At 35.4% G+C, this 23,111-nt stretch overlaps 1 protein-coding gene across 3 annotated transcripts in view; it reads left to right on the top strand.

Annotated features, from left to right (window-relative positions):
* STAM (signal transducing adaptor molecule) overlaps positions 1-23,111 on the top strand; it is a 96,735-nt gene that overhangs the window by 42,302 nt on the left and 31,322 nt on the right. For all 3 annotated transcript variants that reach the window (XM_059404233.1, XM_059404234.1, XM_059404236.1), the window contains 6 exons: positions 1,761-1,836; positions 1,918-2,013; positions 3,844-3,990; positions 11,724-11,814; positions 14,763-14,955; positions 16,394-16,488. In XM_059404233.1, the coding sequence (XP_059260216.1) occupies positions 1,761-1,836; positions 1,918-2,013; positions 3,844-3,990; positions 11,724-11,814; positions 14,763-14,955; positions 16,394-16,488 (698 nt within the window). The remainder of the gene's footprint in view (positions 1-1,760; positions 1,837-1,917; positions 2,014-3,843; positions 3,991-11,723; positions 11,815-14,762; positions 14,956-16,393; positions 16,489-23,111) is intronic.

The raw sequence follows: 23,111 nt of genomic DNA, 5'->3' as shown, positions 1-23,111 counted from the left end.
TATATATCAATTGAATATTTTTTGTGAATTTTTAAAATTTCCCATTTCTCTTTTAAAAATGTATTTAGTGATGGCTCTGTATTAAATTTTTTTATTCTTTTTTATCTCTGTACTTATTCGTGTACTTTAAGCATTCTTCAAGTTTACTGATCTTTTATTCTTATCTAATTAATTTTATCCACTTTTTAAAATATATATTTTTCATGTCTAGAAGTATTATCTTTTTTTTAAGCTTTATCCTTTTTACACCATTTCTTTCCTCATTATGTTGATTTGATGTATATCCTTGAGTATACTTAGAATAGCTTCTACAGAGCCTTTGATTGCTAATTCCATCATCTCTGTGATTTCTTCATTTTCAGTTGACTGAATTTTCTCCTAGCTATGTCTTGTATTATATCTAGTAATTTTTTAAAAAGATTATTTATTTATTTTACAGAGAGAGAGACAGCAAGAGAGGAACACAAGGAGGGGAAGTGGGAGAGGGAGAAGCAGGCTTCCTACAGAGTAGGGAGCCCGATGAAGGGCTCGATCCCAGGATGCTGGGATCATGACCTGAGCCGAAGGCAGACGCTTAATGACTGAGCCACCCAGGTGCCCCTATATCTAGTAATTTTTGGCTGAATGCTTAGTGTTACAAATTTTATATTGAGTACCTCGTAATAACTCATAATTGCTTTTTATATCATATTGTATCTAATAATTTTTGACTGAATGTGTAGTGTTATGAATTTTATATAGAGTGCCAGGTTTTATTGCTGTTAAAGAACATTGGACTTTATTCTCTCTGAACTTGTTACATTTGGCTCAATTTTATCCTTCTCTGACTTGTTTTTAGGTTGCTATAGGATGGATTTAGAGTAGTCTTTTGGGATAGTTCAGTCTTAGTACCAAGGCCTAAACTCTGATGTATCCACTGAAGGCTCTAAATATTTAACAAGGACTCTCCATTTTGATGGGAACTCTGATGACTGTGTGAGCTTTGGGAACTCTTCTGCATACAGCTCGCAGTCACTTTTTGTCCAGCTTTATGGAGGTTTTAATCTCTGCATGTGTGGCTTTTTCCTCAGTAGACCTAAGTGGACTCCTATGCAAGTATCCAGAACCATTTTTTCATTTAGCTCCTTCTACTATGTTTTGCAAATTCTAGCTCTCTTGGCCTTCCTGAGTTCTGATTTCTTTCCCCACAACTCAGTGAGACTACCATTCTCTTGGGATCACCATCTCTGCGCCAGGATCCAGAAACTGCCTTAGAAGCAGAAAGCCTGTACTGATATCTGAAAAGTACCTCTGAGTGGAAAGTTGAGGCAGATGTCTAGCTTATCTAATTGTATTCCTTCTTAGAGATCATTCAGCACTGTCTGTGGCCTAATGTCCCACCCAGTGACCTGAGTATATATTTTAAATATATTTTTCCATTTTTCTCATTGTTTATAATGGGAGTATAAGTCTGGTTCTAGTTATTCCATCATGACTGGAAGTGGAAGTTCTGGTCTGTCATTTCATTTTCAGAACTTTTTTTTTTTAAATCCAGAATTAGTGTGAAACGCTTAATCTGTGTTTGCTAAGGAAGAGAGCCTGTTAATTTTATTTGAAAAAATTGAAGGAACTTGTTAGTGTACAGTTCAGTTGTGTCATTAATAAAAATTTAACTTCTCTACTGTAGTCTACCTTTTGTATAGTAGTCTATTGCTTATTAAGTTAAGGGGGGGAAAGCCTCGATGTACTACTAATTGATTGTTATATTTCTCATTTTTTAGACCCAAAGATTGTCTTCGGTCTGTTATGAGGAGGGTGAACCATAAAGATCCTCATGTTGCTATGCAAGCTCTGACTGTAAGTGATTTCATTTTAAGTTTTACCACAAAACTGTCTGCTAAAACTGAGCCCTTTTAACTTGTGATTTTATACTTTTAGCTTCTAGGAGCATGTGTATCAAACTGCGGCAAAATTTTTCATTTAGAAGTATGTTCAAGAGATTTTGCTAGTGAAGTAAGCAACGTACTAAACAAGGTAAGGACTATTATTTCCTGTAATGAATTAACAGCCTTCTTTGTGTATTTTATCGTTTGGTTGTTTACATTTTAAATCACAAAGGACTGGTTTGTGCTTTCTATTTTTTAAAATCCTTTGTAGGCTGTGTCTATCCAGGATGTAACTAAAGTAGATGTTTTGCTGAAGAGACTATAAGTTTGTATACTTGGGAGAATTTTTTTTTTTAACCATTTAGAGTATATTTAACCTGTTTTCATCATCATTCCTTTCATCTTATAAGAAAATATATTTGTTTCTCTTTCTGATTAAATACCGGTCTATTTTAGGCACAGTTTTTGTAACCATTTGTGTAGATGTGGAGGTATTTTCCTTATGTAGAACTGTTCAGAAATACTGCCGAAATATGACACTGTTTTCATTGTGACATGAGTAAGACCACTACCTGACCATGACAGGATTTTAATGCTGCTTTTTATTTAACTTATGTAGAATAAGGAATACAATTATGGAATTCAAGGAATTTAAAAAATTTAAGTTACTAAGTAACGTGAAGTTTCCTAGTAAAAATTTGTGCATTCTGAAGGTAATTATTTCGGACTCTTAGGAGGAGTGAGGATGGGATAGTATATAATCAAGAACAAATTTAAGATGTCAAAAGGGAAAATGTCTCATGTTTTGGGGAAAAATGATTATTTCCAGGTTTTAGTAGAAAACAGTACAGAAATAAGATAAAAATTTATTTACGTAATTCTTTACAGAGTTTCTGTACTTTCTTGTCAAGCATGAATATGTGTTCTTTCCCTGTTTTGTTTTATTCAGTTGCATTTAGGTATTTCCTACTAACTAATAATCACTTTTTAAATGTCCTGAATATCTGTCAAAATTTATGACTGTTTATGAAGAGATTTTAGTATACGTTTAATATGTTTTCTGTAATTTAATTGAAGATGAGATATTCAAACTTGTATTTAGTAGCATGAATAACTATTTTTTTTTGTTGTTTTGTTTTGTTTTAAAGATTTTTATTTATTTATCAGAGAGAGAGGTGGGGAGAGAGCGAGCACAGGCAGACAGAATGGCAGGCAGAGGCAGAGGGAGAACCAGGCTCCTTGCTGAGCAAGGAGCCCGATGTGGGACTCCATCCCAGGACGCTGGGATCATGACCTGAGCCGAAGGCAGCTGCTCAACCAACTGAGCCACCCAGGTGTCCCTGAACAACTATTTTAAAAAGCTAACAGCTATATAGAAGAGAAAGACTTCTTTATTTTCCCAAGGTTTTACAGTGAACCTAGTGGTTTTATACTTGAGGGGGAGATACTATTTTGAAGGAATGAAGTTTCTAAAAATACATACAGTGGACCTCAAACCAGACCTTAGATAATTAACTTGGAAAAAATACACAGTCAATCATATTTTTAAAAGTCAGGAATTAGGAATAAAGGAACTGTATCATTTATTTTCTCTTTCTACCTTATTTTTTACTGATCTGCAAAATAGCCGAAACAAAACAGGCTACTCTTCTGTGTCTTCCTCATGTATAACGCCCACTTAGTTGCAAAATACTCTGAAAAGTTTGTCCCTCTGACCAAAATTAACATACTTGATCTGTTTTAATTTTATATGAGATATATGCTGGTATCATCTAGTGCTTTTTCATAGTATGAAAAAAAATTTGATTATTTCTAGTAACCAAGTCTGCTTTCTTAAGGTATCATCTATAACTAGGGGGAGTGTGTGATTCAAAAAAAATGTCTATAGCACTTTGTAATTTCTATATTTAGTATATCTGTGTTTTACCATTAGCCAAATTAGTACTTTTTCTTACTAATTTTTTTCTCTATTTTTCAGGGTCATCCTAAAGTCTGTGAAAAATTAAAGGCTCTTATGGTTGAATGGACAGATGAATTTAAGAATGATCCACAGCTTAGTCTAATATCAGCAATGATTAAGAACCTTAAGGAACAAGGAGTTACGTTTCCAGCTATTGGCTCTCAGGTATTTTGTAATGCCCTATGCATTGTGGCTACAATTTGTTTCTCTAAAGTAGCAACATTTATATGAAATTTTCTTTTTTCCTCAAAATCCGGGTAGGTTTTACTACTCCAAAGGAATTTTTGTTAATAATCTTGCATTCAGTGGTGCCAGAAAATACAGGGGAATATTAATGTGTTCCAACTTCCACTTTCCCACTGTTTCTGCTTCCTTATAAATTAGGTTAGCATTTTTGCAATTTAAAAAATTTTTATGGTGTTTTTAATAATATAGACAAAATTGCTTTTTGATATCATGTAGTAAGACAGTCTTCTTAAATACTCTTAATGTTTTGATTTTATCTACAAAGAATGACAGCTTAAAAATCAGGATATCCTTAAAATTTAAGGATGAGTTTAAAAGTTCTTTTCAATATGAAATTTATGAATACTTGTATTAAAAATGAAAAAGAGTTAAGGTAATCAGTGAGGAGAGAAGCACACAAAGCATCTTCCCTTAATAAGAGCTGACAGAAATATGACTGAGTGAAAGGCTTAAATTGCCTTTCTGCCCCTCCTTCTCCCAATCTGTGTAATGGGATCAGTCTCTGATTTATGTCATAAAGAAAGAATGGAAGGGTCTCTCTTTTATTTATTTATTTTTTTCTATTCTGGGTAACCATCCTTTGGGATCTCCAGCTAATCTAGGATGCTTAAAATATATGGTAATTTACTATACTGACTTTCTCTACTGCATGGATTGGGGTACAATATGACAAGTGGTGTGAAAGCATGCGTAGAAAACTCACAAGCTGTGGAAGGCTCGAGTTCGCGGTTTTGACCACTTTAGGGAATTGTGAAGTGATTCATCCATACTTATGTAGATTTCTACCCAAAGTACTTTCAGTTTATCTGAATATTCTTGAGATATGAAGATCCAGAAATATGTCTGGGAGATGAAGGGAGCAAAGGATATTTTTCTTCTTACTTGAAAAAAAAATTTGGCTTATGAATGGTTTTACAATGGTAAAGTATGTCTTTAAGACAAATCTGGCTTTTACTACTCAGAATATTTTCCAAAATCTTTATAATTAAGGAATAACTTTAAGCAGAAAAATCCAAGATATCTTATAAGTTTAAGTTCCTTGACAATAGAGGCAGTGTTTACTTATCAAAGGTAGACTCATTATAGCAAACCAAAAGGTATAGATGATTAGTGAGATTGCAGTTTCTACCCCCTAAGAAGCTATTCTAGAACTTATTGCTTAAAATGTATTTTGTTGACCATCGTCATCATCACAGGGAATCTTGTTAGAAATGGAGCATCTCAGGTGTCACTCCAAACCTATGGGATTCATTTTCTCTATTTTAGTAAGATCCCCAGATGATTCTGTGTGCATGTTATAGTTTGGGAAGCACTGCTCTTGAGGACAGCTTCGGTGCAAGTGAAAAGTGCCTTTCAGTCCACAAAGGGACTGGTTCCAATTAGGGAGGCAGAAGAACTAATGATCTATGTGATGCGTAGCTTTGGTTAACCTAGAATCTCAGATAGTTGTGTGAACAACTTTAGGGATGCTCTAATCTAGTCCCCTCATTTTACAGATGAGGAAACTGAGACCCAGAATGGTTAAGTGACTTCCCCAGGGCCACAGCTCATAGTTGACAGAGTTGGAACTAGAACGCAGGCCTCCTGACTCTCAGTCCAGTGTTCTTTCCACTACACGAGCCTGCCTTCCGTTTGATATAGAGGTTAGTGGATATGTGTCTGTTTGGACTAGGCTTCAAAGGACAAGAAGTGGAGTGAACACTGGCAAGAGCATGTATTTATCAACTGATACAGAAGTTAGATTATTCTCCTGTTCAAGAGGTTTATGACATACATCAGCACTAGTAAAGTTAAGAATTACTTTTTTTTTTTGGCTGGATGTTATAAAATATATGAAAGCTAATTTGGTTGTAGTTACTGTCTTCAGCCACAGGAAATATATAAAATGCATATAAAGTAAAATATGAGGTAGAATGGTGATTTTTTTTTAAAATGGTGTCTGATAGCTTATCGTTGAAAACCATGTTTATGAGGAACTTCATACGTAATGAAAATGTATCATGTAGGATCATCTACACAAGTCCCCCTAGATCTTAAACTCAGTCACTTAGTCATTATTACATTTTAATCAGACTAGATTTTTGTCAGCATACTTAACAAAAGCCTCTGAAAATGTTTTTAAAGTACATTTTTTCATCCTAAATACAGAAGAAAATAATATAAAAGTCTTAAGAAAAGTCATACTTTAGGCAGCTGACTCATTTTGCTGCAGTTCTTGTAGCACTCACTAACTTTTGGCACAGAGATGTAAAAGTAATGCTAGCACTGTGACTGTGTTGACTGATTAATAACATAGGTATCATTGCTACACTTAGAACCAGATGATAGGAAGGCATTTTGAAAAGTGTGCATTTCAGGTATATAGGAGTTAATGTAGCTTATTTCTGCACATCCTTCTCCCTTTTTCTACTGAAGAATATTTGACATAAAATATTTTATTAGCTTTAGGTGTACAACATATAATGATTCATTGTTTATATACATTATGAAATGGTCACTTTAATAAGTCTAGCTACCATCTGCCACAATACAGAGTTGTTAAAATATTACTGATTCTCTGTGCTGTACATTATGTCTCCCTCCCCCATCTTACTTATTTTATAACTGGAAGATTATATCTCTTAATCCCCTTCGCCTGTTTTGTCCATTGCCTTCACCTGCCTACTATTGTTTGGCAGTTATCAGTTTCTTTTCTGTATCTGAGTCTGTTTCTGTTTGTTTGCTTTTTAGATTCTATATAAATGTGAAATCATACCATGTGTTTTTCTCTATTTGACTTATTTCACTTAGCATTATATCCTTTAGGTCCAACCATGTTGTTGTAAATGGCAAGATTTTATTCTTCTATTATGGCTGAGTAATCGTGTGTGTGTCTGTGTGTGTGTGCTCGCGTACACGTATACCACATCTTTATCTTTCATCTGTTGATGGACATTTAGGTTGCTTCTAGTCTTGGCTCTTGTACTGCAGGGAACACAGGGGTGCATATATCTTTTTGGGATTAGTAGCTTTTTTGTCTTTGGTTAAAAATGTAGAAGCTTTTCAGATAAAAACCAGAATTACTGAATTTTTTGATAGTTCTACTTTTAATTTATTGAGGAGGAACCTGCATAGTGTCTGTACCAGTTTATGCTCACACCAACAAAGCAGGTGTTCCTTTGCCTCCACATCCTTGCCAATACTTGTAAAAAAAATTTTTTTTTTGATACTAGCCATTCTCTCAGATGTGAAGGAATTATTTCATTGTAGTCCTGATATGCATTTCACTAATTGTTGGTGAATATCTTTTCACATACCTGTTGGTCTTCTGAATATTGTCTTTGGGGAAATGTCTATTTTGGTCCTCTATTTTTAGATTATATTACTTGTTTTTATAACACTTGAGTTATATGAGCTTTTTAATATATTTTAGATACAAGCCTCTTATTAGATATAATATTTATGAATATTTTCTCCCATTCAGTAGGTTGTCATTTTATTTTGTTGATGTTTCCCTTTGTTGTGCAAAAGCTTCTTAGTTTGATGTAGTCCCATTTATTTATTTTTGCTTTTGTTGTCCTTATCTGAGGAGATAGATCCAAAAATTACTGATGGAGAACTTACTTCCCATGTTTCCTTCTAGGAGTTGTATGGTTTTGGAATTAAATTTAAATCTTTAATCCAGTTTATTTTTGGTATATGATATAAGAAAGTGGTCCGGTTTCATTATTTTGCATGCAGCTGTCCAGTTTTCTCAAACTACTTACTGAAGAAACTCTTTTTCCTATTGTATATTCTTACCATCTTTGTCATAGATTGATTGACCAGCTAAGTGTTATTTCTGGGTTGCTTTTTATGTTCCATTGATCTGTGTTTCTTGTTTTTGCGCTAGTGCCATACTGTTTTGATTATATTACAATTTTATAGTATATTCTAAAATCCAGGGGTGTGATATTCCTAGCTTTGTTTTTCCTATTCAAGACTGCTTTGGCTTTTTGGGTCCTTTGTGCTCCCATATAAGTTTTATGATTGTTCTAGTTTAGTGAAAAATGCCATTATTATTTTTGATATGGATTACATTGAATCTGTAGCTGCTTTGGATAGTATGGACATCTTGGCAATATTAATTCTTCCAGTTCATGAGATTGGCATATCTTTACATTTATTTGTGTCATCTTCAGTTGTTCTCATCACTGTCTTATAGTTTTTAGGGTATAGGTCTTTTGAAATTTATCCCTAGGCATTTTACCCATTTTGTTGGGATTGTAAGTGGGATTGCATTCTTAATTTCTCTTTCTGGTAGTTCATCATTAGTATATAGAAATGCAACAGATTTCTATATTTTGATTTTGTGTTCTGCAATTTTACTGGATTAATTTGTTAGTTCTAATAGTTCAGAGGAGTCTTTAGGGTTTCCTATGTATAGTACCATGTCATCTGTGAATAGTGACAGTTTTACTTCCTTTACGATTTCGATGACCTTTTCTTGTCTTTGTTCTTTGTCTTGCTACGGTATATATTATTGATGGTACATGACAAGGTAGGGCTTCCTAAAAGCCTCTTCTCTCTTCATGGTGTCTGGGATGAAAACTTTGTTAAGGTTGGGAGATTCTCAGTGTGTTGGGGGATGAGCTGAGGCAAGGACACCATAGCAGCTGAGGGCTTCTCTCTTCCTTTTGTGCTCTAGCTGTGGCCGGTTGTCCAGGGGGCTCTTATGTCTCGAAGGTCATGTGGACCCTGAGGTTGACCCCCCCCAGTGTCATCATTGTTGACCCATTTGTTGTTCAGTAGCGTGTCAAGTCTTCATGTATTTGTTTCTTAGAGTTTTTTTCTAGTAACTGATTTCTGGTTTCAAACCATAATGGTTAGAAAAGATGTTTGATGTGTTTCACTCTTTTTAAATTTACTGAGTCTTATTTTGTGGCCTAATGTGATCTCTCCTGGAGAATGTTTCATGTGTACTTGAGAAGAGAAGATGTGTATTCTGCTGTTTTGGGATAGAATGTTCTATGTGTGTCTGTTACATTCATGTGGTCTAATTTGTTATTTAAGGCTGATGTTTCCTTATTAATTTTCTATCTAGATGATCTAGCAGTTAATGTAAGCAGGTATTTTAAAGCCCCCTACTATTACTGTATTGCTGTCATTTTTTCTTCCCTAATTTGTCTGTTAATAGTCATTTTATATATTTAGGTACTTCTGTGTTGGGTGCACAAGTATTTACAAGTGTTTTATGTTTTTGTTGAATTGATCCCATCATTACGTAATGTTCTTTTTTTCTCTTGTTACAGTCTTTGTTTTAAAGCCTGTTTTGTGTGATATAATTAATGCTACCCAAGGTTTCTTTTCATTTCCGTTTGCCTGGAAATTTTTTTTTCTATCCCTTCATTTTCAATGAATGTGCCTTCAGAGTTCAAGTGAGTCTATTGATGGGTCTTGGTTTTTTAATTCCTCTATCCTGTGTGTTATGACTGGAGAGTTTAGCCCATTTATATTTCAAGTAATTGTTGATAGTATGTATTTATTGCCATTTTGTTTATTGTTTCCATGTTGTTTTTGTGCTTCTTCTCCATTTCTTTTTCTTCTCCTAGTCTTTTCCCTTGTGATTTGATGACTTACTTTAGTGTTTTGTTTGGATTACTTTGTTTATTTTTTGTGTATCTGTTACAGGATTTTGGTTTGTGGTTACCCTGGGACTCATGTATAACATGTATAGCAGATTATTTTAAGTTGATAGTTGCTAAAGTTCAAACACATTCTGAAAGCACTATATTTTTATTCCCTTCACCCACATTTTATGTTTCTATGTCATATTTTACATCTTTTTATTTGTGTATCTGTTAAGTAGTTATTGTAAATATAGTTGACTTTATTACTCTTGTCTTATAACCTTCATACTAGCTTTATTAGTGGTTGATCAGCAACCCTTACCATATGTTTTCTTTTATCAGTGAAATTTTTTTCTATCTCATATTTTCTTATTTCTAGTTATGGTCTTTTCCCATGAAGTAGTCCCTCTAATATTTCTTGTGAAGCCCGTTTAGTAGTGATGAACTCCTATAGCTCTTGTTTATTTGGGAATTCTTTCTCAGTTCTTCAGTTCTGAATGATAATCTTGTCTGGTAGAGTATCCTTGCTTGTAAATTTCTTCCTTTTTGCACTCTGAATATAATGTCTGCACTATCTTCTTGAGTGGTAGAAATTCCTCCACAGACCACAAAAGATCAATATGTCTAATTTGTGAAATTGACCAAACTGAAAAAAATATTATATGTAATTGAAAAGGTTGCTCTGAGGAAGCATACCTTTAATTTTCAGAGATGTGTGATGTTATACGCAACTAATGAATCATTGAACACTACATCAGAAACTAATGATGTAGTGTTCAATGATTCATTAGTTGCGTATACTATATGTTGAGTAATTGAACATAAAAAAACAACCAAAAAAACCCCCAAACACACACACACACACACGTGCGTGTGCACACACACACACACACACACACAATTAGTATCGAAAGAAGATTCCACATAGAGATGGATCAGAATTGAGAGGGCTTAAAGTTTCATTTAGTGAAGTACAAAAAGCTTTTTAACGTCCATTTTTCTAAAAAAAATGCTTTGTGTGTTTGTTTGACAATATAAAATACACTAATGTATATACAGAACTGTATTTGTAGAACTACATATATATCTAGAACTGTATTTTACTGTAATATTGAATGTTTTCCCTTTCATTTATTCAGCAGTAACTTCTTGATTGCTAGTAATCCGTGCATATTTAGGTACTCGTATTCTCAGGGACCATATAGCATGGTTATGAAGACAGATCTAAGAAGATAATTTTAATAGAAGCTGAGATTTATTGACTGTTAATATGTGCCAGGCTCTGTTCTGTGTGCTGTACATGTGTTAATTTGAATATTGTTTAGAATTCCATTTATGTTCTTGGTTAGTTTGGGTATTCTAATACGCATTTGTAAGTGTTCACAATCTATTTTGAGTTAGTACTGTAGTCATGTAAAATGTAGAAACTTTGCAACTGTTTAGGGTTTATTTACTCTTCATTATCATCATCCTTTATGCAATAATTATCATACATATGATACATTACTTCCATGTACATTATAAATCCCAGGAGAAAATGTTAAACTTTTTGTTTTAAACGATAAGCGGCAGCCCCCATCCTATCTAAGTTTGGAAGCTACATGTTGATTTAATCTTTTCAAATCCTACCATAGGTAGGTGCTATCATTACCCTCATTTTGTAGATGAGAGACTTAAGGCACAAAGAGGTTAATATACCCCAGTTTATAATTAGAACCTGGTAGATTTAGGATTTGAGCCCATGTTTGCCTGGCTCCACAATTTACATTATTAACTACTCACAGTGTAGTAACTTGTTAAAAGAACCATCAGAGGAACACAGGAGGAAATCCTTAATTTAGGGGTTTAGAAAGTTTCATGGAGAAAGTGATTATGTTAGCTGTTGACTGGTGAGTTAGAACTCTTCTCCTTTCAAATTAGAGACTGCTCCAGTTTGGATTATTTTCTGCTTCAGGAGTCTGTGGTAGATTAATAAGAAGGGTCTTGCAAGTTCTTAGATTAAGTGGAGGTAGGAAAATTTGAGGACAGTCCTCAAATACTATATTCCTTTTTTGTGTGTGTTAGGCTGCAGAACAAGCAAAAGCAAGCCCAGCCTTGGTTGCTAAAGATCCTGGTACTGTGGCTAACAAAAAGGAAGAAGAAGATTTAGCAAAAGGTATGTTTTTAAGTCCCAGGTACTGGAAAAGTGGGAAGAAAATGGGTCCCTTACTTAATATTATTTTCCTGAGATATTTTAAAGTGAAAGATATAGGGCTTTACAGCTAACACAGAAATCTACTTTGTGCCCCTTTACTGTATCAAATAATACTCTTCTGAGATAACTACTATTCATTTATGTCCTTTCCATCTATTTTGTAATAATAATTTAATTACACTGTATATCCATGAATAATACCAATACTTTTATGTATCCAACAAATTCTTTTTTCATAAAGAATTATACATACCATTTACAGTTTTTTTAATGTGCACTATGTCTAAGATCTACTCAGAACATATAAATCAAGTTCACTTGTTTTAACTATTGTATAATACTCCAGAGTATTAATAAATATATACTGTAGTTTATCCATCCTGCTACTGATGAATGTTTGGGTTTTCTGGAGTTTTTTGTTTGTCTTTTTTTTTTTTTTTTAAAGATTTTATTTATTTATTTGACAGAGATCACAAGTAGGCTGAGAGACAGGCAGAGAGAAAGGAGGAAGCAGGCTCCCTGCTGAGCAGAGAGCCGGAGGCGGGGCTCGATCCCAGGACCCTGGGATCATGACCTGAGCCAAAAGCCAAGGCTTTAGCCCACTGAGCCACCCAGGCGCCCCTTTTGTTTGTCTTTTGTTTTGTTTTTTACTATAGTAAGTAGGCTGCATTGAGTATTCTTGTGAATATTTTCTCTGTGTGTGTGTGTGTGTGTGTGTATCTTGTGTGACAGTAACCAATATTTTTGGCCCATGGGGGAGGTACATCTTCAACTTTTCTAGATAGTTTATTTCCTCTGCCACTAGCAGTGTATGAAAGTTATTAATATTTTTAATCTCCTGAAAATATTTGGTATTTAAGTTTGATTTTTGTGATTCTGATAGGTTGGATATAATGTCCAATTATCTTGACTTTTATTTCCTTGATTACTAGGGAGCCTTGATCCTTTTTTGTATGTTTATTAGCTGTTCTAATTGTCTCTCTTTTTATTGAGGTTTTTTTTTTTTTAAGATGATATAGAAAGTTTAATTTTGGATATTAAACTTTTATTATTTTTAATGTTTTATTTATTAGAGAGAGTGGGAGAGCACTAGAGAGAGGACAGTCAGAGGAAGAAGCAGATTCCCCTCTGAGCTGGGAGCCTGATATGGGCTCGATCCTGGGACTCTGGGATCATGACTTGAGCCAAAAACAGTCGCTTAACTGACTGAGCCACCCAGGCACTCTTGCCTGTTATTTCTGTTGTCGATATCTACTTTTGATTTTTGGCTTTTTTTTTTTTTTAAAGATTATTTATTTATTTATTTATTTGAGACACACACACACACACATACACAGAGATCACAAGTAGGCAGAAGTAGGCAGAGAGGCAGACAGAGAGAGAGGGAGAATCGGGCTCCCCACTGAGCAGGAGCCCAATGTGGGGCTCAATCCCAGGACCCTGGGATCATGACCTGAGCTGAAGGCAGAGGCTTAACCCACTGAGCCACCCAGGTACCCCTGATTTTTGGCTTTTACTTTGACTTTGATACTGGTACATTTTATCCAATAGAAGTTTTAAATTTTGATGTCAAAATTTCTGCTTTTTTGTTATGATTTTTGCTTTTTTACATCTTAAAATATTTTACCCTACTCCCCAAATCCTCAAAGGTACTTTCCTTTATTTTCTTATGATAGTTTTAAAGTTTTCTTTTTCCTGTTAGGTTTTTTATCAATGTAGAACAGAGATGAAGGGGGTTATGGTTTGAGTTGAAAGCGGGGTAATCAGTCTGTTCCGATTACATTGCAGAGCCTGAGTGACACATGATAATGGCTTGCATGAGGGGAGGACTGGAAGCACCAGAAGAATCACATTTGAGGGGTGCCTGGGTGGGCTCAGTTGGTTAAGCATCCAACTCTTGAGTTTCGCTCGGGTCATGATCTCAGGATTGTGAGATCTAGCCCTGCTTGGGGCTCCACGCTGGGTGTGGAGTCTGCTTAAGATTCTGTCTTCCTTCTCCCCCTCCCCACCACCCAGAAAGAAAGAGACATATTTGAAATCTCTTTTTTAGGTGAAACTTCATTCTAGTTATTTCCAAGTTCCACTTCTTGGACTGATCACATAAGAATTAACGTTGGAGCCGTAAAGTACAGGTTCCCGGATACTACCTTTGACGCTCTGATTTAGTAAGTCTTCATTGAGTTATGGGACTCTTGACTTCCCTAGTGATTTTGATTATCATTTTGGGAACAGAAGCTGCAGAATTATATTGAAAATATGGAAGAAGATTAAAATATCAGCAGCTAAATTAAAAAAGTGAATCTAAGATATTCCATCTTTTTAGTATGCAGAATAATTTAAATTTTATCCATTCAGTAAAAATAGTCATTATGCAGGGCACCTGGCTGGCTCAGTTACTAGAACATGTGAATTTGGACCTTGGGGTTATGAGTTCAAGCCTCATATTGGGTGTAGAGATTACATAAAAAAATAAACTCTTGAAAAAAGAGTAATTGGGGCACCTGGATGGCTTAGTGGGTTAAGCCTCTGCTTTCGGTTCAGGTCATGGTCTCAGGCTTCTGGAATCAAGCCCTGCATCGGGCTCTCTGCTCAGCAGGGAGCCTGTTTCCTCTCTCTCTCTCTGTCTGCCTCTCTGCCTACTTGTGATCTCTCTCTGTCAAATAAATAAAATCTTTTAAAAATATAGTAATTATTCTGTTCAACTTTTTTCGTTTATTCTTTAAACTTTCAGTTGTGAATGAACGAATAAAATTCATGAAATCATTTTTATTCATTACGTCAAGATATGTCCTAGTTCCCATCTTCACATTTAAAAGAATACATTTTACCTTCAGATAGCTTTTCTTTTTACTTCTTTGGATTGTTGGATATATTAACATTTTGAGTCTTTTTAACTCATTCTTTTCCAGCTATTGAGTTGTCTTTGAAGGAACAAAGGCAGCAGTCAACCACCCTTTCTACTTTATACCCAAGCACATCCAATCTCATAACTAACCACCAACATGAAGGCCGAAAAGTTCGTGCCATATATGACTTTGAAGCTGCTGAAGATAATGAACTTACTTTTAAAGCTGGAGAAATAATTACAGTTCTTGATGACAGGTGATGGATAATATCAAATTGATATTAAGTTGACATTCATATGAAAATATATAACATATTACTTCTGTGTTTCATATTATTCCTGTTGAATGCCATTACCAAAGGTAATAAGAAAAAATATTGTAGATATTTTCTCTATGTGACAGTTTTTTTACTTTGCTTATGTCATATTGTCTGGATTCTTTTTTGTAGTTTAATTTTTTTCTCATCTCTTATTTACATAGTTTTTATTTGTTTTGGAGGCCTAGTTTATTCATTTTTGTTCCATCTAATAATATAAATTATTAAATTAGTAAGGTTAAGATTTTAGAAAATATGCCAAATATGTGTTGGTATATATGGAATTTATTAGAAATGCATAATACATTGAAATTATTTATTCACAAAAAGTAGTATATCCATGGGTCAAATTCATTTTACATGGAATTATATACATTTATGTTGTTATGGGAGGTGATTCAGTACCTCTGGTTTTTTGTTTTTTAATTTAAATTCAATTAATTAACATATAGTATATTATTAGTTTCAGAGGTAGAGGTCAGTGATTCATCTGTTATATAATTATATATAATATCCAGTGCTCATTACATCATGTGCCCTCTTTAATGTCCATCACCCAGTTGCTCTATCCTCTGCCTTCCTCTCCTCCAGTAACCCTCAGTTTGTTTCCTGTAAGTACATCTGGGTTTTGACTAGAGTTTTATGTTTACTCAAAATTTGTTACTGATGATTGTTACTGATAATGAAGTACTGAAATTGGCAAGTGGTTTTAAAAAATAAATAAAAAAAATTTAGGTTGTAGTGTAACACATTATTTTCTTGAGTAAAAGAAAAGTTAAGTTTGAGCTGTTTAGCTGGAAATTGCAGAAAACCTTGATCACTGATTCATTCAAAAAATGTTCATTGAGAGCTTGGTAGCTTTCCTTAATACTAGGCACCAAAGATACAGTGGTAAAGCATGGGGTGTATCTGAGTGTATGTTCATTGTGAACGTTTGTGCTATAAGCAGTGCCATCTATCATCTTGTTTCTTGTGGGAGAAAAAAGGTGCTAGTGTATACAAGAGAGCGCAAAATTTAGGAATGGATCTGAATTAAGAGCCTACTATTACCTTACTACAAAGGAGTCTTGCAGGGAGCCCGTGAACTACCTGAAGTTGAAGAGATCTCTGTTTTGGTGAGCAGAGTTCAGAGCCTTGTATTATATCCTCAAAGCTTCACCAGCCTTCCGAAAGATAAAGAGTTTTGTGTTTAACATTCTTTATCTTCTCTGAGGCTTCATCTTCGATTCGTAATAATGGTACATTCATTTCTTCCCTCCTTAGATTGTTGGGGGATTCAAATCTAGTAAAAATGCAGGTTAAACACTATAAAAGGTAGAGATTTATAGAGATAAAAATCTTTATTATAATCAAGGTTTACTTTTTTGCTCCTCATTAGTGATCCCAACTGGTGGAAAGGTGAAACCCATCAAGGCATGGGGCTATTTCCCTCTAATTTTGTGACTGCTGATCTTACTGCTGAACCAGAAATGAGTAAGTATTTTCCAGTCTGTAAGTGGATGATAATCCACAACTGTCTTTTTTTTTTCAGTGTTCCAAAATTCATTGTTTATGCATCACAGCCATTGCTCCATGCAATATGTGCCCTCCATAATACCCACCACCAGGCTCATCCATCCCTTAACCCCTCCCCTCCAAAACCCTCAGTTTGTTTCTCAGAGTCCACAGTCTTTCATGGTTTGTCTCCCCCTCCAATTTCTCCCAACTCACTTCTCCTCTCCATCTACCAGTGTCCTCCATGTTATTCCTTATACTCCACAAGTAAGTGAAACCATATAATAATTGACTCTCTCTGCTTGACTTAGTGTACTCAGCATAATCTCTTCCAGTCCCGTCCATGTTAATCCAAAAGTTGGGTATTCATCCTTTCTGATGGAGGTATAATACTCCATTGTATATATGAGCCATATCTTCTTTATCCATTCGTCCATTGAAGGGCATCTTGGCTTTCCACAGTTTGGTGACTGTGGCCATTGCTGCTATGAATATTGGGGTGCTTTTCACTATATCTGTATCTTTCGGGTAAATACCCAGTAGTACAAATTGCAGGATCATAGGGTAGCTCTGTTTTTAATTTCTTAAGGAATCTCCACACTGTTTTCCAAAGTGGCTGCACCAGCTTGCATTCCCACCAACAGTATAAGAGGGTTCCCCTTTCTCCACATCCTCTCCAACACTTGTTGTTTACTGTCTTGTTAATTTGGGCTATTCTACTGGTGTAAGGTAGTATCTAAGTGTGGTTTTGATTTGAATCTCCCTGATGGCTAATGATGATGAACATTTTTTCATATGTCTTAGCCATTTGTATGTCTTTGGAGAAGTGTCTGTTCAAGTTTTCTGCCCATTTTTTGATGTGATTATCTATTTTGTGTGTGTTGAGTTTGAGGAGTTCTTTATAGATGTTGGATATCTGCCCTTTGTAGTGTCACTTGTGAATATCTTCTCCCATTCCGGTTTTGTTTTGTTGACTGTTTTCCTTTGCTGTGCAAAAGCTTCTGATCTTGATGAAGTCCCAAAAGTTCATTATTCTTTTGTTTCCTTTGCCTTTGGGACATGTCTTAGAAGTTTCTGTGGCCGATGTCGAAGAGGTTACTGCCCATGTTCTCTAGGATTTTGATAATTCCTGCCTCACGTTGAGGTCTTTTATCCATTTTGAGTTTATCTTTGTGTATGATGTAAGAGAGTGGTCAAGTTTCATTTTTCTGTGCATAGCTGTCCAATTTTTCCAATAACCCTTTATTGAAGAGACTGTCTTTGTTCCACTGTATATTTTTTCCTGCTTTGTTGAAGATTTAGTTGACCATAGAGTTGAGGGTCCATATCTGGGCTCTCTGTTCCACTGGTCTATGTGTCTGTTTTTGTGCCAGTACCATGCTGTCTTGGTGATCACAGCTTTGTAGTAAAGCTTGAAATCAGGCAACGTGATGCTCCTAGTTTTGTTTTTCTTTTTCAACATTTCCTTAGCAATTCGGGGTCGCTTCTGGTTCTGTACAAATTTTAAAAGGATTGTTTGTTCCCGCTCTTTGAAAAATGGCCGGTGGGATTTTGATTGGGTTGGCATTGAAAGTATAGGTGGCTCTGGGCTGTATAGACATTTTAACAATGTTTATTCTTCCGATCCATGATCATGGAACGCTCTTCCATCTTTTTGTGTCTTCTTCAATTTCTTTCATGAGTGTTTTGTAGTTCCTCGAGTACAGATTCTTTACCTCTTTGGTTAGATTTATTCCCAGGTATCTTATGGTTCTTGGTGCTTTAGTAAATGGACTCGATTCTCTAATTTCCCTCTCTATATTTTCATTGTTAGTGTATAACTGATTTCTGTACATTGATTTTGTATCCTGCCACATTACTGAATTGCTGTATGAGTTCTAGTAGTTTGGAGGTGGAGACTTTGGGTTTTCCATATAAAGTATCATGTCATCTGTGAAGACAGAGAGTTTGACTTCTTCATTGCCAAGACCATTGAATACCTTTTATTTCTTTTTGTTGTCTGATTGCTGTTGCTAAAACTTCTAGTACTATGTTGAACAAGAGTGGCGAGAGTGGACATCCTTGTCATGTCCTTGATCTCAAAGGGAAGGCTGTCAGCTTTTCCCCATTGAGGATAATATTTGCTGTGGGTTTTTCATAGATAGAGGGAACATTCCTCAACTTCATAAAATCTATCTGTATTCTTTGAGTCGTTTTAATCAGGAACGGATGCTTTATCTTGTTAGATGCTTTTTGTGCATCAATTGAGAGGACCATGTGGTTCTTCTCTCTTCTCTTATTGATTTGTTCTGTCACATTGATTGATTTGCAACTGTTGAACCACCCTTGCATCCCATGGATAAATCCCCCCTGGTCATGGTGGATAATCTTTTTAATGTACTGTTGGATCCTGTTAGCTAGGATCTTGTTGAGAATCTTAGCATCCATATTCTTCAGGAATATTGGTCTGAAATTCTCCTTTTTGGTGGGGTCTTTGCCTGGTTTGGGAATCAGGGTAATGTTGGCTTCATAAAAAGAGTCTAGAAGTTTTCCTTCTGTTTCTATTTTTTGAAACAGCTTCAGGAGAATAGGTATTATTTCTTTGAATGTTTGGCACAATTTTCCAGGGAATCCGTCTGGTCTCGGGCTCTTGTTTTTTGGGAGGTTTCTGATCACTGCTTTAATCTCGTTACTAGATACTGGTCTATTCAGGTTGTCAATTTCTTCCTGATTCAGCTTTGGAAATTTAGAGGTTTCCAGGAATGCATCCATTTCATCTAGGTTGCTTAACTTAATGGCATATAACTGTTGATAATAATTTCTTTGCTTTCTTTTTCTTTTTTTAAAGATTTTGTTTATTTATTTGATGGATAGATATCACAAGTAGGCAGGGAGGCAGGCAGAAAGAGAGGGAGAAACAGGCTCCCTGCTCAGCAGAGAGCTGGATGCAGGGCTTGATCCCAGGACCCTGAGATCATGACCTGAGCAGAAGGCAGAGGCTTAACCCATTGAGCCACCCAAGTGCCCCATTGATATTAATTTCTGATGATTGTTTCTGTTTCCTTGGTATTAGTTGTGATCTCTCCCTTTTCACTCATAATTTTATTAATTTGTGTCCTCTCTCTCTTCTTTTGGATTAGTTTGGCCAATGGTTTATCAATCTTACTGATTCTTTTAAGAAACCAGCTTCTAGTTTCCTTGATGTGTTCTACTGTATCTCTAGTTTCTATCTCATTGATCCCTGCTCTACTCTTAATTATTTCCCTTCTTGTATGTGGGGTTGGCTTAATTTGTTGTTGATTCTCTAGTTCTTTAAGGTGTAAAGAGAACTGGTGTCTGAATTTTTCAAATTTTTTGAGGGAGGCTTGGTTGGCTCTGTATTTCCCCCTTAGGACTGCCTTTGCCATATCCCATAGGTTTTGGGCCAAAGTGTCTTCAATCTCATTGGTTTCCATGAATTGTTTAAGTTCTTTGATTTCCTGCTTGATCCAAACATTCTTAAGCAGGTGGTCTTTGGCTTCCAAGTGTTTGAATTCCTTCCAAACGTTTTCTTGGTTGGTTGAGTTCCAGTTTTAAATCACTGTGGTCTGAGAATATGCAGGGAATAATCTCAGTCTTTTGGTATCAGTGGAGCCCTGATTTGTGACCCAATATGTCATCTATTCTGGAGAAAGTTCTATGTGTGCTTGAGAAGAATCAGTATTCTGTTTTTTTCGCGTGGAATGTTTGGTATATATCTGTGAGGTCCATCTGGTCCAGTGTGTCATTCAATGCACTTGTTTCTTTATTGATTTTCTGTTTCAATGATCTATTACTGAGAGTGGCATGTTAAGATCCCCTACTATTAAAAAAAAAAAGGTGCCCTACTATTAATGTATTCATATCAGTATGACTCTTTATCTTGATTAACAGTTGTCTTATGTAGTGACAGCATGGAATCGATTAGGGCAGAAGTGAAAACTGCAGGAGAGGAAGTTAAAAAGGCTATCAGTAAGATCCAGTCTAATCTAAATACTCCAACAGCTAGGGTAACCAAGGCAGAAGATAGAATTAGTGATCTAGAGGACAAACTGATAAGAGAAAAAGGATTAGGAGGAGGCCTGGAACAAACAGCTTAGAAACCATGAAAACAGAATTAGGGAAATAAATGACACCATGAAATGTTCCAGCATCAGAATTATTGGGATCCCTGAGGCGGAGGAGAAAGAAAGAAGACTAGAAGATAGAGATGAACAAATTCTCCATGAAAATTTTCCCAATCTGGGGAATAGAACCAGTGTTCATGTCCTCTACGTAGAAAGAGCGCCCCCCAAGATCAACAAATCTAGAAGGACCTTGAGGCCCTTGATTGTAAGACTGACAGATCATAATTTTAGACAAGAGCTTTTGAGAGCAGCTAAGGGGAAGAGATTCCTTACATACAGAGTTAGGTCCATCAGAATAATGTCAGACCTGTCCACAGAAGTCTGGCAAGTCAGAAAGGGCTGGCAAGACATATTCAGAGCATTAAATGAGAAGAACATGCAGCCAACAATAAATACTTTATCCAGCAAGGCTGACATTCAAAATCGATAGAGAGATAAAGACCTTCCAAGACCAGCAAGATTTAAAAGAGTATGTGACCACCAAGCTGACACTACAAGAAATAATAAGGGGTGGGGGTTCTATAAAATGAGAAAGAACCCAAGAGTGTCATAGAATAGAAATTTACAGAGACAATCTATAGAAACAAGGACTTACAGACAACATAATGTCAATAAAAATGTATCTTTCAATAATCACTGTCAATGTGAATGGCCTAAACGCTCCCATAAAATGGCACAGGCTTGCAGATTGGATAAAAGGACAGGACCCATCCATATGTTGTCTACAATGGACCGATTTGGAATGTAAGGATACATCCAGACTGAAAGTGAAGGGATGGAGAAGCATCTTTCATCGCAGTGGGCCTCAAAAGAAAGCTGGGGTAGCAATTCTCATATCAGATAAATTAGATTTTAAACTAAAGACTGTAGTCAGAGATAACAGAAGGATACTACATCATTCTTAAAGGGTCTATCCACCAAGAAGATCTAACAATTATAAATATTTATGCCCACAACTGTCTTCTTAATAAAAGAGTAAAAATTCAGCTTCATGGAAAGTTATAGGCTGAGCTGGGACTCATATTAATTCCTCCAAGGTGTTAATTAAGAATACAGCTTGCGTGCTTGCTTTGGGAGCATGTATACGAACACCAGCCCCAAACTTGGAAGCAGGGGCCTGTAAGCAATATAATGGCTTTCCTAAGCCCCCATGTTAGATACTCAGAAGGGTCCATAACTAATCATGAGAATACCTTTTTGTTTGTGCTGCCAGGGGAAATAAACTAGAAAGTTTCCAAGGAGAAAGTGTGATGTTACTGGCAGTCATAATAGTTGCAGGAGATGTAACTACTGGTAACTTACAAAAATGTTGGGAAGCAGTTCACTGCATTTGTACGTAGTACTAGAATTCACTGATCTTCATAATGATGAGTTTGGGACTTGAAGATTAAGTCCTAGTTTCCCTCTGTTTAAGCAAACAAATACATTCTAGTGTAGAAAGATTTCCATTAGTGGTTGAAAGGTTTAGAATTTTAAGACTTTGTGTATATAAGTTGGTAAGCTGGAGTTATGTGGCAAAATAACTCACCTCATCTCATCTTTCTATAAAGCCAGTAGAAGGGATCAAAGAGAGTCATAAGCCATAGAATGCGTGGGGTTTTTTTTTAGTTTACGAGAATTTTAAGAAAGGATCTCTGTCTCATAGTCATCTCTTTATTTCTGACAGCATATAGTACTGAATCTTAATCAAAATACATACTGTCTAAATATTTATATAATAAATGGTAAGTATTTGTGTGTATATATACATATGTGTGTGTTTACATATATATATATATATATATATATATATATATATATATATATATGTAAAGATACATATGAGAGGTAAATTTTCCTTAAATAAGAACACTTCTCTTTCAAGAGAAGGCTTTAACAACAAATCAGACATTACTTTTATCATTGATGAAACAAAGCTGTCTCCTGATAACTGCCAAGTTTTCTCGTGTCATTTTATAACCAATTTATGACAGAGACTGATTCCTGATACCCATTCTATTAACGGAGTTCTTTTTTGTTAGAACTCAAAAAATATGTTGTAGAACCCTTTTTAAATGGCAGTGTATTGTGTGCCAACTTTTTAACCTGGGCTTATGGTGGTGATTTTTTGTTTGTTGGTTTGTTTGTGTGTTTTTTGAGGTTTGGATTTTTTTGTTCTAGTTTTGTCCTCAGTAAGCTGTTGTAAAATAGGGAATTGTCTTGGACTTCTGTTCAAGATGAAACCCAAGATCTCAAATGGACCATGTAGCCAACTCATCTTTTTCTCTACCATATAGCAGTGCAGCTTTGAAATGAGTATGCTAGCTCATCTTCCTGTGTTTCATTGTGGACTACTGAAGAGAAGAGCAGGAACAACAGAGCTTCTGTAATGGAGTTGTAGTTCTTGAGCTTGGGAAAGGAGTGTTAGCATGATATTCTTAGCATTCCTCCTTTTTTTTTTCTTTTTTTTAAGATTTTATTTTTTTATTTAAAAGAGAG

Source organism: Mustela nigripes, chromosome 6 (assembly GCF_022355385.1).
Source record: "Mustela nigripes isolate SB6536 chromosome 6, MUSNIG.SB6536, whole genome shotgun sequence".
Taxonomy (NCBI): domain Eukaryota; kingdom Metazoa; phylum Chordata; class Mammalia; order Carnivora; family Mustelidae; genus Mustela; species Mustela nigripes.
The sequence above is the reverse complement of the archived record's forward strand: the minus strand, read 5'-3'. Positions and strand labels throughout refer to the sequence as shown.